The 16,036-nt window shown below is 40.2% G+C and overlaps 1 protein-coding gene across 3 annotated transcripts in view; it reads right to left on the reverse strand.

The window, feature by feature from the left end:
- Window positions 1-16,036, reverse strand: part of csmd3b (CUB and Sushi multiple domains 3b) — a 1,935,846-nt gene that overhangs the window by 348,850 nt on the left and 1,570,960 nt on the right. For all 3 annotated transcript variants that reach the window (XM_087986040.1, XM_087986041.1, XM_087986039.1), the window contains one exon: window positions 4,372-4,528. In XM_087986040.1, coding sequence (XP_087842166.1) covers window positions 4,372-4,528 — 157 coding nt within the window. The remainder of the gene's footprint in view (window positions 1-4,371; window positions 4,529-16,036) is intronic.

The raw sequence follows: 16,036 nt of genomic DNA on the forward strand, positions 1-16,036 counted from the left end.
CAACCACCCTGTGGCTCAACACTTCAACTCCCCCTCCCACTCCACCAAGGACATGCAGATCTTTGGACTCCTCCATCACCAGACCACAACAACACGACGGTTGGAGGAAGAGCGCCTCATCTTCCGCCTAGGAACCCTCCAACCACAAGGGATGAACTCGGATTTCACCAGTTTCCTCATTTCCCCTCCCCCCACCTTGTCTCAGTCAAATCCATCGAACTCAGCACTGCCTTCCTAACCTGCAATCTTCTTCCTGACCTCTCCACCCCCACCCCAGTCTGACCTATCACCCTCACCTTGACCTCTTTCCACCTATCACATTTTCGACGCCCCTCCCCTAAGTCCCTCCTCCCTACCTTTTATCTTAGCCTGCTGGACACACTTTCCTCATTCCTTATGCCCGAAACGTCGATTCTCCTGTTCCCTGGATGCTGCCTGACCTGCTGCGCTTTTCCAGCAACACATTTTCAGCAATGTTACTTTGGGTAAGGAAATTAAAAATAATGCAAAATAAACCATAGAAAACATTCAAAGATATATATTGTCACAATAGGTCCACTAGGAATGCCATCTTCCTCGCCCTATGCTCATCTCTGCAACAGCTGGATAACAAAGACACCTACGTCAGACTTCTATTGATTGACATATGCTTCAGATCCATAATTCCAATAAAACTCACTTCCAAACTCCAAGATCTAGGAGTTGCTGTGCAACTGGGTCCTCTACTTCTTGACCTCCAGACTCCAATCAGTAAGGATAGATGACAGTAAAGATAGACCACAATAACTCGTCCATAATAAACATAAGCACTGGTGCCCTCAAGGCTGCATACTCTTACTATAAACCTCACACATTCACGGCAATGTGGTTAAATTCATCTCTAACTCCATTCACAAATTTGCTGAAGACCACCATAGGTTGTTGAGTCAAACAATGACAAAGAGCACAGGTAGGAGATAAACAGCTTAATGGCGTAGAGGAAAGACAACAATCTCTCCCTCAATGTCAGCAAAATGAAGGAGCTGGTCATTGACTTCAGGAATTGGAGTGGAGGGACATGCCCTTGTCTGTGTCAATGATGCCGAGGTGAAGGTGGTGGAGAGCTTCAGGTTCCTAGAAGCAAATACCACCAATGATCTATCCTTGTCAATCGACATCAACATCATAGTCAAGAAAGCACACCAATGCCTCTACTTCCTCAGAAGGCTAAGGGAATTTTGCATATCCACAATGACAGATACCAATTTTTATAGATATCCATAGAAAACAATCTATTCAGATGTATCACAGATTGGTATGACAAACTCTTTACCCAAGAAATTACAAAGATTTGTGAACACAGCTCAGTCCATCACAAAAAATAGCCCTCCTTCCATTGACTCCATCTACAATGCCTCGGGAAAACAGTCAACATAATCAAAGACCACTCCCACTCCAGTTATACTCTCTTTCACAGGCCAGAAAATACAAAAGCTGGACAACTCATACCAACAGGTAGTTTCTTCCCCGCTGTCATCAGTTTCATGAACAAACCTGCCATATATTAGAAATGATCCTTCTCTGTGCCTTCTCTGCAGCCATGCATTCTGATCTATTACCCTGCTATACTTATGTAATGGATGATTTAACTGGTTAGCATGCAATACAACACTTTTCACTGTATCTCAGTACATGTGGCAATAATAAATTAAATCAAATCAAAAATTCTAATAAATAATTGAAGTAAGCATTATTCCCTTTGAGGCAGGGACAGAAGAAGTATCATGGGAATAAAGAAATGGCAGACACATTGAATAAATATTTGAACAAGTCTTCCTCAAGGATCAGTTCTGGGGCCATAAATATATGCAATATATATTAGTCACTTAGACAAAGACACACAGTAATATATCAAACTTTGCAGATGATACAAGGCTAAATGGCAATATTATCTCTGAGGAGCATGCACTTCTACCAAGTACTATGTGAAGTTTTGATTTCCATATTTAAGAACATATTTGCATTCAAGATGTACAGTAAATGTCAAAACTTTCTTCTTGCAATAAGAGCGATCTCCTATAATGAGACAATGAGGAAATTAGACTCATTCTCTCTGGAGTTTGGTTAAATGAGTTCAGCTTTCATTCTTTTGTTCAATGTTCTGAAAAGGTCTGACAGGGGAAATCCTGAAAGATTGTATCGCCTGGCTGGGGAATGTAGAATACAGGGACACAATTTCACAAGAGATCGACATTTAAGACTGGGAAATATTTGATCTCTGAAAGGGTTGCAAATCTTTCATATCATTTACCCTAAAGGGTTGTACATAGTTTATTGCTGATGAAATTTGAAAAGGAGATTATCAGATTCTTGGTCTCTCAGGGAATCAAGGCTTAAGGCAGCTGGAATTTCAATTCTGAGTCAGACTCAGCTGTCAGTTCAGTCCCGGCTCCTGACCCTGCACAGTGCATTCCAGACACACAAACACTAAGATTTTTAAAGTGCTAATGAATGGCAGGTAGCAGTTGCACATTCCAATTGTGGATGTGAAATTGGCTGCAGAAGATAGAGGGGCAATGGCAAATCTTCCAACACACAGTGACTGACAGGCCAAAGGTAGAAGCTGTTGATTCATCATGGAGAAAGCTAGGGTGCTCCTACCTGGCATTCTCTGAAAGAAAGCTCTGTTTTATTTTAAGCTAAAGTCACCATGGTTGGGAGGCCAGATCCTGGAGGGCAATCCCTCCACAGGGCAGACCATGTTCACTACTGTGCCCCAGCAGCCACCCGAGATCAAGAGGAGGTTGGCCCTTCAAGTTACCCATCGTATTCCATTCTGAACCAAACACACTGACCTCGATGTGACCCAGACTGATGTGCAATGCCTACATTGTTGACTGAATATCCCAGTCAACACAGGAACAGGGCTTTCATATATCCTGTAATTATCAATATTTGTCCTGAATTGACTACCCAATAGGAAGCAACGTGCAGCTGATCTAACCCTGAGCATCTTAATTGAAAGTGGCTCAGGTCAGGATTGTGTCTGATGTATTAATTCAGAAGGTTAATGGAATGCTATCTTCTAGTAGGCAAAGAATTGAACATAAAAAGTAATGAAGCTCGGCTTCAATTAAATAGGGCATTGGTGAAAACGTGTTTGAGATGGTATATAATTTTAATCTCCTTATTTAAGGTAAAGTGCAAATGCATTTGCGACAGTTCAGAGGTTTAGTCAACTGATGCCTGGAATGAAAGGCTTGAGTATCAGGGCCGAAATATTACAGCCTGTATATTCCAATGGCCAGAGTATTGTTTTAACAGTGCAGACTGGAGTTACTTGTCGAGTCTCTACCAACTGTGAAGATGATGCAGACTTCATGCAGATTGTCCAGGAATTATTCCCCTGCATCCTGAACCTTCTGAAATATACCTCTTAACATTGAAATAATCAGAGCATTACAATTTTAAGTTAATAGTTACCTCAGAAAACTTAAGCAATCCAAAATCCAGTCTGGTTCCTAATCTTCCATTTTAGTACACACAGTCCCAGTTACATTGTTTCTGATCCTTTATACCACTGACAACAAACAACCAGTGCTTCCCTTTTACACATCATTAAGAGATCTCTCATTCTGCCTGAATCAGCAACTTAGAATAGCTGATTTAAAATTGTCATATCAGTATTCAGGAAGCCATTAAAAAAAACTATGTTACCACAATTGTAAAATTAGCCTGTATTTAGAAAACATGTCAAATCTACAATTAGCAGAAATAATCCTCTAATTCTAATACTGTTTTGTCCTTGACAATAATAAAGTAACTTTACATCCTATGAATATTTTACTCTTTGTGTTCCCTATTTAATTCAACAATATATCTACATTTCACAAAGAAATGGTTTCTTGGAATTCAGTTAGCAATCTACTGTGAAATTAGACTATATTCAAGATTCATCAAAATTCATGAAACAATATTTACAAAACAATTGTTTCTTTGGTGATATAAATCTCATCGAAACCTATTGCTCAATAGTTTATTTATTACAATATCAAAATTGTTTCATTGTAAGAATTTGAATGCGCATGAAAATTTCTAGAAATAAAACTGAAACAAACAACGATTGTTTAGATAAATAAATTTTGATTTCTTTACATTTGTGCCTCAGCGCTGTTGATATGGAGGCAAATTTAGATTTGTCTTATAACAGCAAATGTTTACAATTGGAGACAGAATAACTTATTTATTAACTTTTGTTTTAATACGTTATTGTTATAGTAGTAGGAATTTCCAACTGTACATACGCATGATCTAAAATCTGGTTGTTATACAAGCAAAACAGGATAATGAGCTCTCTTGGCTGTAAATGAGAAATATGTTTAAACCACTCACCAGTGTAAACAAGCTGAAAACCTTCATCAGTTGTTTCAGAGTCTGTATTGAACTCCAACCACAGGTGATTGGAAGTGCTGCTCAAAGTTACTCCTGTCAACCCAGTATCAGTGAAAGCCCCCAGAAGATGGGCAGAACTGTCTTTTCCATCATATATCTAACAAAAGAAACAAATTAACATATAATATCACTATTAGATAAAGTAGCATTTACAGAAATGAGAGTAAAATGGAGCCAATGTAATGTAAGCGTCATGTTGTTGCCAGATTATGTTTACTTTTTGACGTAGCATGCTGGTATCATAGGGCAGAGATGATAATTGGCCCTTAAAGATATAAACTCATTCTAAAAGATGAAAATATTTCCAGTGTACAAAGCTTAAAGATGAAACTAAAAACATTATGTCTTGTGTGAAAGGTTTAACCATTTCCAGAACTGTTGGGGCTCATTCTCTTTCCATCATGCTCTTATTGCTGTTCTAGCCGTTCAGAAATCTTCATGATGATGTTGTAAGATCATGTAAATTGTTGAACAATGGAATCGTTTAAAATTGCTGCAACCCAAAAGCATAGATTCTGATTTTCCATTGTCATACTTGCTTAGCTGTTTACTCTTTGTCCAAAGTCATGGAGTACATGGCCATGCGCATTTTACTTTTCTCAGTGCAATGTCCTTCAGTGAATGAGTGTTGGTTAGCTCAGTTGGCGGGATGGCTGGTGAGTGATGCCAACAGCGTGGGTTCAATTCCCACACTTGTTGAGGTTATCTATCATAAACAACTCTCCATCTCTCTCTTTGTTTTGATGTGGTGACCCTCAGGCTAAATCACCACCAGTCATCTGTCTCTTGAGAGAGAAAAGCCCTATGGTCCAGTCAGAATATGGTGACTTTACCTCAGTAGGAATGAGGAATGAATGAAAGAATTCCACTACCTCAAGCCAGTTTTAAGCAGAACCAAATCATTACAAAAGTGAATATAGTTTGGTATGTTACGTGTATTGTGTTGGAATCCAATATCTACCCTTCTCATTGTGAAACTGTGGAGTTTACATGAGTGACGAAGACTTCTTAAGTAGCCATGGCTGATAGCACCAAACAGTTTCTTAGACAATGGTCTGGCATCAGATTGATGAAAGGGATTATTGAAAACAACACTAATGTGTTTCAGGGACCCTCTCAGACTGCATATCACTATATGAATGTCCTGAATGTGCAACGTGTTGGACAAGTTGGCCAGACAAGGAAAAACTAGAGGAGAAAATTCCCCACAGTCAGTGAGTAATCACAATTTGTAAAGTAAATAAAAGATAACCCTCTTCTGCATTTATGCCTCTTCAGATCTGAGATCTCTCCTTGGTTACCATATTGACTTAAGTTGTCAGTTGTCCTGATCTAGATCTCGTCCATTCCATTCCCAGTGATGTAACAATCTGGATCCTCAAAATATTCAATAACTTTCTTGAACAAAAGATGATACGCACATTAATGACCTATCTAATCCAACTTCCAGCTCTTTGAAAAGATGAAAGTTAGCATACACAATACCTGAAAAAATGCCAGAAAGATGCTTAATTCATCTTGAATACGAGATGATTAGTTTAATGCAAAAATATGGCCAGATGTGTCAGATGAATCCATGCTTTTCTCAGATATCTACCAGCCATCAAAAAATTGTAAAACACTTTATCCAAAATGTCATATTTGCCTTTCATGATGCATTTAATGCATCCAACTTTAAAATAGAATAGATTAGAATATAGAATGCAGCAGCATAGGATTGGATGGAATAGACTAGACTGGATCAGGATAGAGTCGAGGGTGTAGTGCTGGAAAAGCACAGCAGGTCAGGCAGAAGCCAAGGAGCAGTAAAATTGATGTTTCAGGCAAAAGCCCTTCATCGGGACAAGGATAGACTAGAATAGACTAAGCTACCTGTCCATAAATATTGAAGATAGAAAAGCCTGAAATGCCCAATTTTTTTGACCTGATAAATACGTTATCTAATGTTTATTTTTTTACTGTTGAAACGACTGAAGCAGGTAATACAAGGGTGAAGCAAATAGGTAGTGGTGAGAAGAAGAAAATTTATTAATTGTAAAATTAATAGCAGAGAATGTTGTATACTGTACACACTTGCTTTTATTTGAAGTTCACTTCACACTTTGACTTGGTGATCATAGCAAAAAGAGAATTTCTACAAACAACTAAAACACGAGGGTTTTTTTTCCCCTGCCTCTGAGTGGGATGGCAGGAAAGATACATGTGCACTTGTCCCTTAATTATAACATCACAGATTGGGGATTATATAAAATACCCAACACATTTTCCTGTCTGCCCCCAAGAGTGTGAAAAAACTATAACTGTTCTAATAATTTTATCAGGGCCAAATAACAAGTAGATGTATTTACAATAAATAATACACATATAATATGTACACATTAGAATATGGACAGCTCAAATACTTAAAAAATACTAATAAGAATTTATATTAACATATCATCACTGAGCTAATGAAATAGTTTAAGGTACTTCATGAGAGCATTATATAACAAAAGATAGCACTGAGGCACAAATGAAATATTTAGTCAACTGCCCAAAAGCTTTGTCAGAGAGATAAGTTTTAAGGAGTGTTTTAAGCAGAAAAGTGAAGGAGAGAGACAGCGAGTATTCAGGAGAGAGTTCAGGAGCTTGGGCTGAGGCAAATGAAGGCAGATTCATGTGTAGAGGAACAATTAAAATCAGAATTAGAGTGAGAATTTGAAGGACAAAGACATTTCATCGTGTTAGGGGACTGGAGCAGAGTAGAAAGATAGGGAAAGTGAGACATTTAAAAAAGGTGTAAGAATTTTACAATTATGATGATGCTTGACCAGGAGATAAAGTAGATTACAGAGGACAGATGTAACAAAAGCTTAAAGAAATGTTTCAGTTGCACATAAACTGAAACAGAGGCAAAGCAGGTGATAATACAGAAGGAGAAATAGCCTTTATAATAGCACTTTTATGAGGATGGAAGCTCATCAGAATCCTTTTAGGCAAAGGCAGGGACTGGTCCTATGGGGATGCAGAGGCAGCCTTGTCAAAGCACTTAAGTAAGTACCACATTGTTCCACTGCAATGCTGACATTACTCAGTTGGTCACATCATGCATTGGTCACCATTTCTAACCCCTGACCATGACACCTTCTGCTTCCTGTTTCTTAAACGAAACAGTTACAAAATTGGCTAACATGGGTATGAGAAGGGGAAGTTGTGTGATCAGCAGTTTATTGGGAATAAGATCAAAGGAACAAAGATGGGTCTCATGGACAAAATGAGCTCAGAAAGGGACAATTGGGAAATATATGAGCTCAGATCGAGGAAAGAAGGTAGCATTAAAGGAAGTTTGGGTCAATGAGCTACTCAAAGAATGGGACATGGAAATGATAACAGACTGGAAAGTCTTGATCTGAAGGACAAAGTAACTGAAAAGCTTATCACACTTAGTGTTGGACATGAGGCTTGAGGAGAGAGAGAGAGATAGGGTTTGAAAATATAGTTTGGTATGGATAATCCTGGAAAAGTCAATAATTTTTGTTGAGGACAGCAGGAAACAATAATGCTTTAAGATGCCCTGCAAGATCTGGCAGTATATGGCTACACCAATTATGCATCATATCTTTTCAAATTATGAAACAATTTATTTAATGTATATTTCTTACAGAATCTGCATGACCTATAGAGTGATCAGTGCCAGAGAACTCAGCTCACCCAGCACCAAAGGGTTGCTCTGTTGCTTGGATGCTTTCATTGGTTTATCTGAGGCACAAGGTGACTGGTTCACACTATAAAAGATAACTAACTTATTCATTTAAATTCACAGCTTATAGCAACTGTTGATAGAAAATAAACCCATTTTCTTCATGATTATTTTGGCTTTTACTACAGAGAAGAGTTCCTGAGCTGATTGAGATCTATTAGCTTCTCAGCATCTTGTTCACAATCCTAAGCTGTTCAGCTACCTGGGTACCAATCAGATAGTTGTATACAGGCAGAATGTCTTTGTTATTGACAACTGGTCATTAGTCCAGACTAATCAAACTGTCTGTTCCCGACTGAATCTCCATTTAAGTAGACTCTTGGTTTCAGCACATCTATACCTTCGCTTTTTATGCTGAACCTGCAGCTGTGTAAACAATCCTTACAATGATTGCAAGCTGCAATCATATTTCAACAGCCTTGGTTTTAAAACACAGTTCATTTCCCATTTCTGTGCACAATCAAAAATGCAGAAAAATAAAATGACACAATTGTTACAATGTGTTCCCATTTTAATGTACATGCTTAATGAGATTGTTTACAAATTCTTCATTGAAGCAAGTGAAGGGTGACAGTCAATGTCCTGAAATCAAATTAAAGATTAGTTAGTGTTTGTGGGGGTGGGCAGGGTTTGGAGGCATGGGGGTGTGAAGGGAAGTGGTGAAGGAAATTGAGAGGTGGGTGATGAGGCGAGACATGAGCAAGCGTAACATTCCTGATCCAAAACTGGAGTATGATCTTGTTCATCACATTCCTGACAAAGAGCTAATGCCTGAAACGTTGACTCTCCTGCTCATCGGATGCTGCCTGACCTGCTGTGCTTTTTTCCAGCACCACACTTTTCAACTATGATCTTGTAAACCTAATTCCTGATGCCATACTGAAATGTATTCCTGGATCTAATTATTACACAATGGGCTGAATTTTACCAGAAATGGGTGAGGTGTCAATTTCAGTGAGTTGCATGGAAGGTTTCCCTTCATGAGCTCCAAACAATGGGTTTTGTCGTTTTATTCTCCACAGATCACCTCAATAGTTATGCTGTACACCTCGACAATGTCTTACTCACACTATTATATGCTTAGCCATTCTTAGAGACAAGACATGCATGAGGTACAGCACTACCAGCCAGGAACTGATCTTCACAGTGCACATAGTTGGAGGGGAATGAAATAGAAATAGTTCTGGGGCAAAGTGGTGGCATGGCTGACACTTCATCTTTAATACCAGCGCATATTCAGAAATGTATTGTGATTTACCTGATTACTTGTCTGATCTACTGTCATTGTAACTACAACTATAAGAATCAATCTGTACAGGTAACCCTTTTTTAGCATTATCCTAACTTCAAAAGCTGTCTACAGGACCATTACTCTTTCCCCAATGGCAAGTGTAGCCTAACATCTTTTCATTGTTCAATATGGGATCATTACATACTGGAAAGTCTTCAAAAGGTTGTAAACATTCACTTTTATTCAGTGTTGGCAAAAACAAAGAAAAATAAATGAAGAAAAGCTGCTTTTGCTTCTTCGAATGGACAGAGACTGATTGCTTTTCGAGCATCAACAAATTTGCAGTCAATGAGTGATCACTGCACCCAGCTCAGATCTATTGGAAATGAATGTTAATTAAGTCCTGCTCCGAGCAGTTCTATAAAGTTGTACCAGAGTTAAAACATTAACTTAGTTTCTCTCTGCACATATGCTGCCAGATATGTCAAGTTTCTCCAACATTCTCAATCTTTGGTTCAGATTTCCAGCATTCGCAGTATTTTTTTTTATTTGTGTGAGTTTATTCCTGCCTAGCTTGTTGTACAGTACCAGTATTGCAGTACTCTATCATACTGAATGTGTTGTAACTCTTGCTCAATATCCTCAACGATAGACAGTTGTGACTTCCAGTGTCTTTTCAGTATCTATCGCATCTGCACTTGCACCCCATCCACACACACCCCCCCAACCCTACCTCCCCTTTTACTGCCCCAGTTCTGCAGTAAACAGCATGTTCGGATTATGCGGCATGTTCTGTCTGGGGTCTAATGCAAAGCCCCTCTGAACTGATCCAAACATCTTAACCTCAATTTCAACGGTCCTATCATCTGCTCCATGATGCTCTTGGTGGAAGAATTGGTGCATTGTAGCTACACTCAGCCTTAGTTAGGGATTTTATACAGAAGTCATCTCACATGTTTACAGAAGGAAGTCTATATACCCAGTAACCATAAATGTAAAGCATCCAACTATTGAAATTCAGCAAAAGCATATGAGTCTGAAGGATAGAGGCACCATGGAGATAAACCACGGACTTCAAAGATGCGGTTCTGATGATCACGGGTGAATCGTACATGGATGCAACTGGTCACTTTTCTGTCCAAGGTCAGCTGATTTACATGACATTTTTGCAGTCTGTAGCACTGCACACCTGATGCACAACAGCTCACTGTCTGGGCTGCAGCACTGACACTGTCACAGGGAAACAAGATGACACTGTGTGATCTGATACAAATTGTATTGATATCAGACTTGACAGACTCGTGGATCAACAAATGCGAGATCCCCACAAGTCTGCAGTAGATTTTGGGAAGCAGCCGATTGAATAAAAGTTTAGCACAGCTGTCACTTTGAAGGCCATCAAGATAGGATGGCCAACAACTTCTTTCCGGTCAGAGGTCATTGCTCTGGCAGTTCGGGGGAGAGGGGTTGAGACTGTCTACATTTTACATTGAATGTTAATGAAGCCTCCTTGACTTCCTCCCTGCATACATAGCAGCTCTGTCAATTGCTGCATTCTCCATTTTGTTATCCTATCTGTGCAGCTCCAGACAATCTTGCAATGTGCCTCCTCAATGGACAGTTAGCATCGCACATGCTCCAAACATGGTGCAAGTCCAAGGAGCATGCATAGGACACATTGAGAGCTGCTGCAGCTGCTGGATGAGCCCCTTGCCAAGAATAAAAGATACAGTTGAATTCTTGTGATCTAATTATGATTGCAGCCAAGGGACCAGGTTATATTGTTGGCATTGAGGTCGATAGGCTCTATGCTTCCTGAACATCATGCTAATCCTGAGGGGACATTTGCTGTAACTTCTTCATGTAGAGTGTGTTCATCTGGAGGTTACTGCTGGTCCTGGGCTTGCTGCCACATCCACTCTTCCTCAATTTCTCTAAGTCTCTGAAGCACCATGGGTACAGCAATGATAGCCCCTGCAATGGCTAGTTTCATTGGTCACAGTTGAAATGTGTGGTGCTGGAAAAACACAGCAGGTTACACCACATCTGAGGAGCAGGAAAATCGATGTTATGAGCATAAGCCCTTCATTAGAATTGTGGGCACAGTTCCAATAAGCCCATGGGATGGATATGAAAAAGAGAAGTCCTTAGTGATGTGAACAATCAGCCTTCACATTACTCACAAATTATAGTTTAGTATAATCCTCCATATCATGGTTTATGGATAACTTTGACAAATCAGGTTATGGATTGTCTCCACTTTGACCTGTTACATAGATTCCTTACTCTGATAAATGCAAACAAGTTATGCTGTGCAAATGCAGTAGGAGATTGTAAGTACTGTATGATTCCTGATACGTATTCCCTGCACCCCCGACTCCCACATCACCCAAGAAAGATAGCATAGCTGATATTGACAAATACTGACACAGTTCAAGGTGCGAGGAAATTAGCTTCTTTTGCAGGCTGTGAGATCTTGGACTATCTTTTTTGGATCACCTGTGACTACTTCTACTTCTACTAATGCAAGGTACTATGATTACAATCTGTCATGTCTAAGTGCCTGATTAATACAATTGCCCTTAAAGGGCCTTACAGGTAGAGGCCACATGTACAGGCACACGCTACCTACTCTACGTATGGTCACAGCCATTTTCCATTTCTAGCGCACATGTACAAGGATAGAAGGCAACACAAATCATGGACTCAGCTTGGTAATCAAAGAACTACCTGAAGCTGGATGTTCCTTTCTTCCATCCTCTGCCTATTGACCCCATCAGTAATGTGCTTCCTAAATTCCCACACACTTCTTATATTTACAACAGCAACTCCTAACTTTACCTCCCAAACTTCAGCCCCTCAACATAATCATGCCAAACATTGTACTGATCAAGTCAGAGTTGAAGTGACCTGAGTTCACCGCTTCCTACAGGCACCCATACCTTACTATTTATTTCCCTTACATATTGAATTGTACCACTTCACAAATATTGTCACCCCTAAATCCCTACATTGTTTCTAATCTCCACAATTGCCCTCCCAACTTCCCTACTACATAGTGAATCCATTAATACTTGAGCTTTTGCCCTGGACTTTGGCCCAAATTTTACCCAACTTGGACAGTCAGCCCCAACCAACAAGTGAACAAGTTCCTGACTGATGTCTATGCAGCTCCTTCTCTGACCAAATCCATGGAGTGGTTACACTGGACCTGCAGGACTGTCCATGGACAACTCACCCAGCTGTAGTTATGGGAAACACCTCACCCTGACTGACTGCTGCAGGCCCCTGGAATGATAGTGCACACTACCCTGGTCTTACTGCGCCTGCACCCCAAAACCCTTTGGCCCAACTGAGGAATATAGAATCTTAGAACTGCCAAAGTACGAAAGCAGGCCATTTGGCCCATCACAATAACACCGACCCTGCAAAGAACATCCCACCCAGAACCCACCCTGCCACCTACTCACCCAACCATGGCTAACCCACCTAACCTAGTCACCCCTGGACACTATGGACAATTTAGCATGGCTAATCCACCTAACCTCTACATCTTTGGATGATGGGAGGAAACTGGAGCACCAAGAGGAGACCCATGCAGGGGTGAGGAAAATGTGCAAACTCTATACAACCTGAAGCTGGAATTGAATATGGGATCCTGGTGAGGCAGCAGTGCTAACCATTGAGCCACTATAGGATTCCATTCTACTCCCCTTAGACTTTGAAACATGGTCATTTAGTTGAAGGTCAGAGCTGGCAGATGGTGCATGTTAGTGCCCGACATGGCAGGTTACCTAACAGCAACATGTCCACCTCCTTTCCTAATCACTACTGTCAACCATGATATGCTGTCTGGCTTTGTGTCTGTGTTAAACAGCAAGGTGACACTGTGTGCTTTTAATTTTTGAATGAGGGAGCAAAGTGGTGCTGTGAGCATCCAAATTAGCTACAGTGAGTGAGTGCTAAGAGACCAAGCACAAAGCTCAGAGTTGTTGCTTCATCAATGAATGTGAGATGGATATTTGTCCCTGTGTACAAAGTATTCTGACAGCAGCATGAGAAAGAAAAGTGGTTGTGTGCTCCAAAATGCTGCACTAAAAAGGAGAAATGTAAAGTAAGTGTACAGTAAGAATAGGAGGAAGCATGTACATGTCTGGATGGGGAAAGTGAAGGGGGTTGGTGCTGTCCACGCAGTGACCCTGAGATATTGGAGACTGTTCTCCATAATGGAGACCCAGAGCAGCAAGCAGTGAGCTGGCGTTACTGGGTATGCACTCCAAAATCTGCTTTAGGAATTGTCAGTATCTGATTTCTCTCTGACACATGGAAGAGCAGGAAACTGCATATCATTGAGATGAGATTCAGTGCTAATGGCATATTAATGTAAGCAAACAGAACTCTTACTCACAGGTTTCTCATCACCTTCGGGAATTTCATTTCTGTCACATTTCCCAATTGACTCACTATTGCACATGTCATTCAGGCACTGGAAAAATTCTATCCAAGGACCCTAGCTGGATTGGAGGCATGCGGGGATCATGCTAACTCTAGTGTCCCACAACAACTAAACCCAAATCTTAAATTCAGTCAGAGAGTCTCAAACAGGTTTAAGAAGCCCAGGCAATATCTTGGCTGAGTTTAGTAAATTCAGCACATACAACGGATCAAATTCAAAACTTCCTAGTTCAGTACATAACTTGCACAGGCAATGCAATTGTCAAATGAAACAGATGAGAGAATTTTGCACCATTGTAAGAAATGCATCAACCACCTTAGCTAGCCTTTGCAAAGCAACAAGAATCAGTGAGGTTTTTTTCAATCAATAATATTCATGAAAATAAGAAGCTGCAGTAAAAATGGCAATTTAATGCAATTTGATCATGAAACATCAAAATGGAAATTTTACAGAATTGAATTTGAAGTGATTGCTTTTTATTTCAGTGCCATTCAAAATCAAGACAATCAAACTTCGTCCTATTAGTCATCAGGGAATCAATATCACTGAGCAAAGTTTACTATCTTTAGGTCTAGTTTCATGTTACAAATTCTGGATGGTGTTCTGTCAAAAGCAAGTCTGAAATAATGAAAACTTGCATGAGGAGAAAAAGGACAACAGCTTTCTTTCCAAGTATATTGATTGTCTTGGGATGGTATAACACAAGGTAAAAGTTGCCCTCCTCTGGCTGTGATTATTTCTTTGCATTTCACTCCAAACTTCTTCCATCCTTTTCCATTTCCATTTGTCTCAATTACTCCTATTTCCTTCTTTAATTTTATTCATTCATGGGATGTGGGTGTCGTTGGCTAGGCCACGTTATTGCCCATCCCTAACTGCCCAGAAGGCCATTAAGAATTAACTGAATTGCTGTGAGTCTGGAGTCACATGTAGGCCAGACCGGGTAAGGATAGCAGTTTCCTTTCCTGAAGGACATTAAGTGAAACATGGGGGACTTTTCCTCATTACTAGATTCTTCATTCCAGATTCTTTATGGAATTCACATTCCGCCATTTACCATGGCAGAATTTGAACCTGTATATCACCCAGAATATTTCCTAATTAACAGCCCAGTAATAATAATATCACAAGGGTTTCTTTCCTGTTGTGGCTCGAAAAATGTTTTCTCTTGTGCTTTTGTTACCTGACTTCTCTCATGCTACTCTCTGTTTAATCCATGCTGAACACTATAGCCCTCTCCCTTTTTCTCATTTGGTTTTATACTTTTGACTTTCAGTTTGATTCACAGAATCAGAAGTCCGGTTGCCAGGACTGAAAGTTAGGGAGCAATCCTATTATGGTGAGCAGGGTGACGAGGTCAGGGAGTCGGTTGGCATATCCCTGGGAGTGTTTTATTAAGTGGCTGCTGTTGGAACTTTTTTTTCTGTAAGGAGTGCAGCCCAGTTCTGTGAGTTGCAGGTCCATCCAGAGGATGAGCAGCTCAGCACAGTAACACCATTGCTGTTGGTGGTTCTTTGTGAATGCTGTGGCAATAGAGTATCTCAATGGTTAAGACGGCCTTGAAGAGTTTGGAGGATGCTGGGTCCTGGCAGGTAGATCAGGGCTGCAGCACACCCATCTGTCAGCCTTGGGGACGTTGGAAGTCTACCAAGTTTCAGTGAATACTCTCTCTACATGGTGACAGGCCTTACCCATGAAAGCAGGCAAAATGCCCATGGAGTGCAAAATGGCCTTAATTGATCACTTCACTAGTTCACTGGGGCTAGTACTTTTCCAGCTATATTGATGGATTACAGAACTTAAATGTTAGTCTCAGTAATAATGATCATAAATCTATCAAGAATTGCCATAAAAATCCACCTGGTTGAACAATGTACTTTTTGGCACAAATGTATTTTAGGAAAGGAAAACTGGCATCCTTCCTATGTCTGGCCAATTTGTCACTCCAGGCCCATTGTGATGCAATTGCCTTTTATCTGATTGGAAGTGACCATTCAGGTTGGAATGGTAACCTTGCCAGCGATTGACCAATCCTACAAAAATCATAAACAGAACTCTCTGGTGGATGTAGAAAACGATCTTGTCCTTCTGTCTTGGCAACAACATAATCATGAATCACCTGTAGAAAAGCAACCCGAAAGAACATTTCCCTCAAATCAGATACAACATGATTATTTTC

This window comes from Chiloscyllium plagiosum, unplaced genomic scaffold (assembly GCF_037043375.1).
Source record: "Chiloscyllium plagiosum isolate Xiang-an unplaced genomic scaffold, Cpla_swu_hap1 HiC_scaffold_4, whole genome shotgun sequence".
NCBI lineage: Eukaryota > Metazoa > Chordata > Chondrichthyes > Orectolobiformes > Hemiscylliidae > Chiloscyllium > Chiloscyllium plagiosum.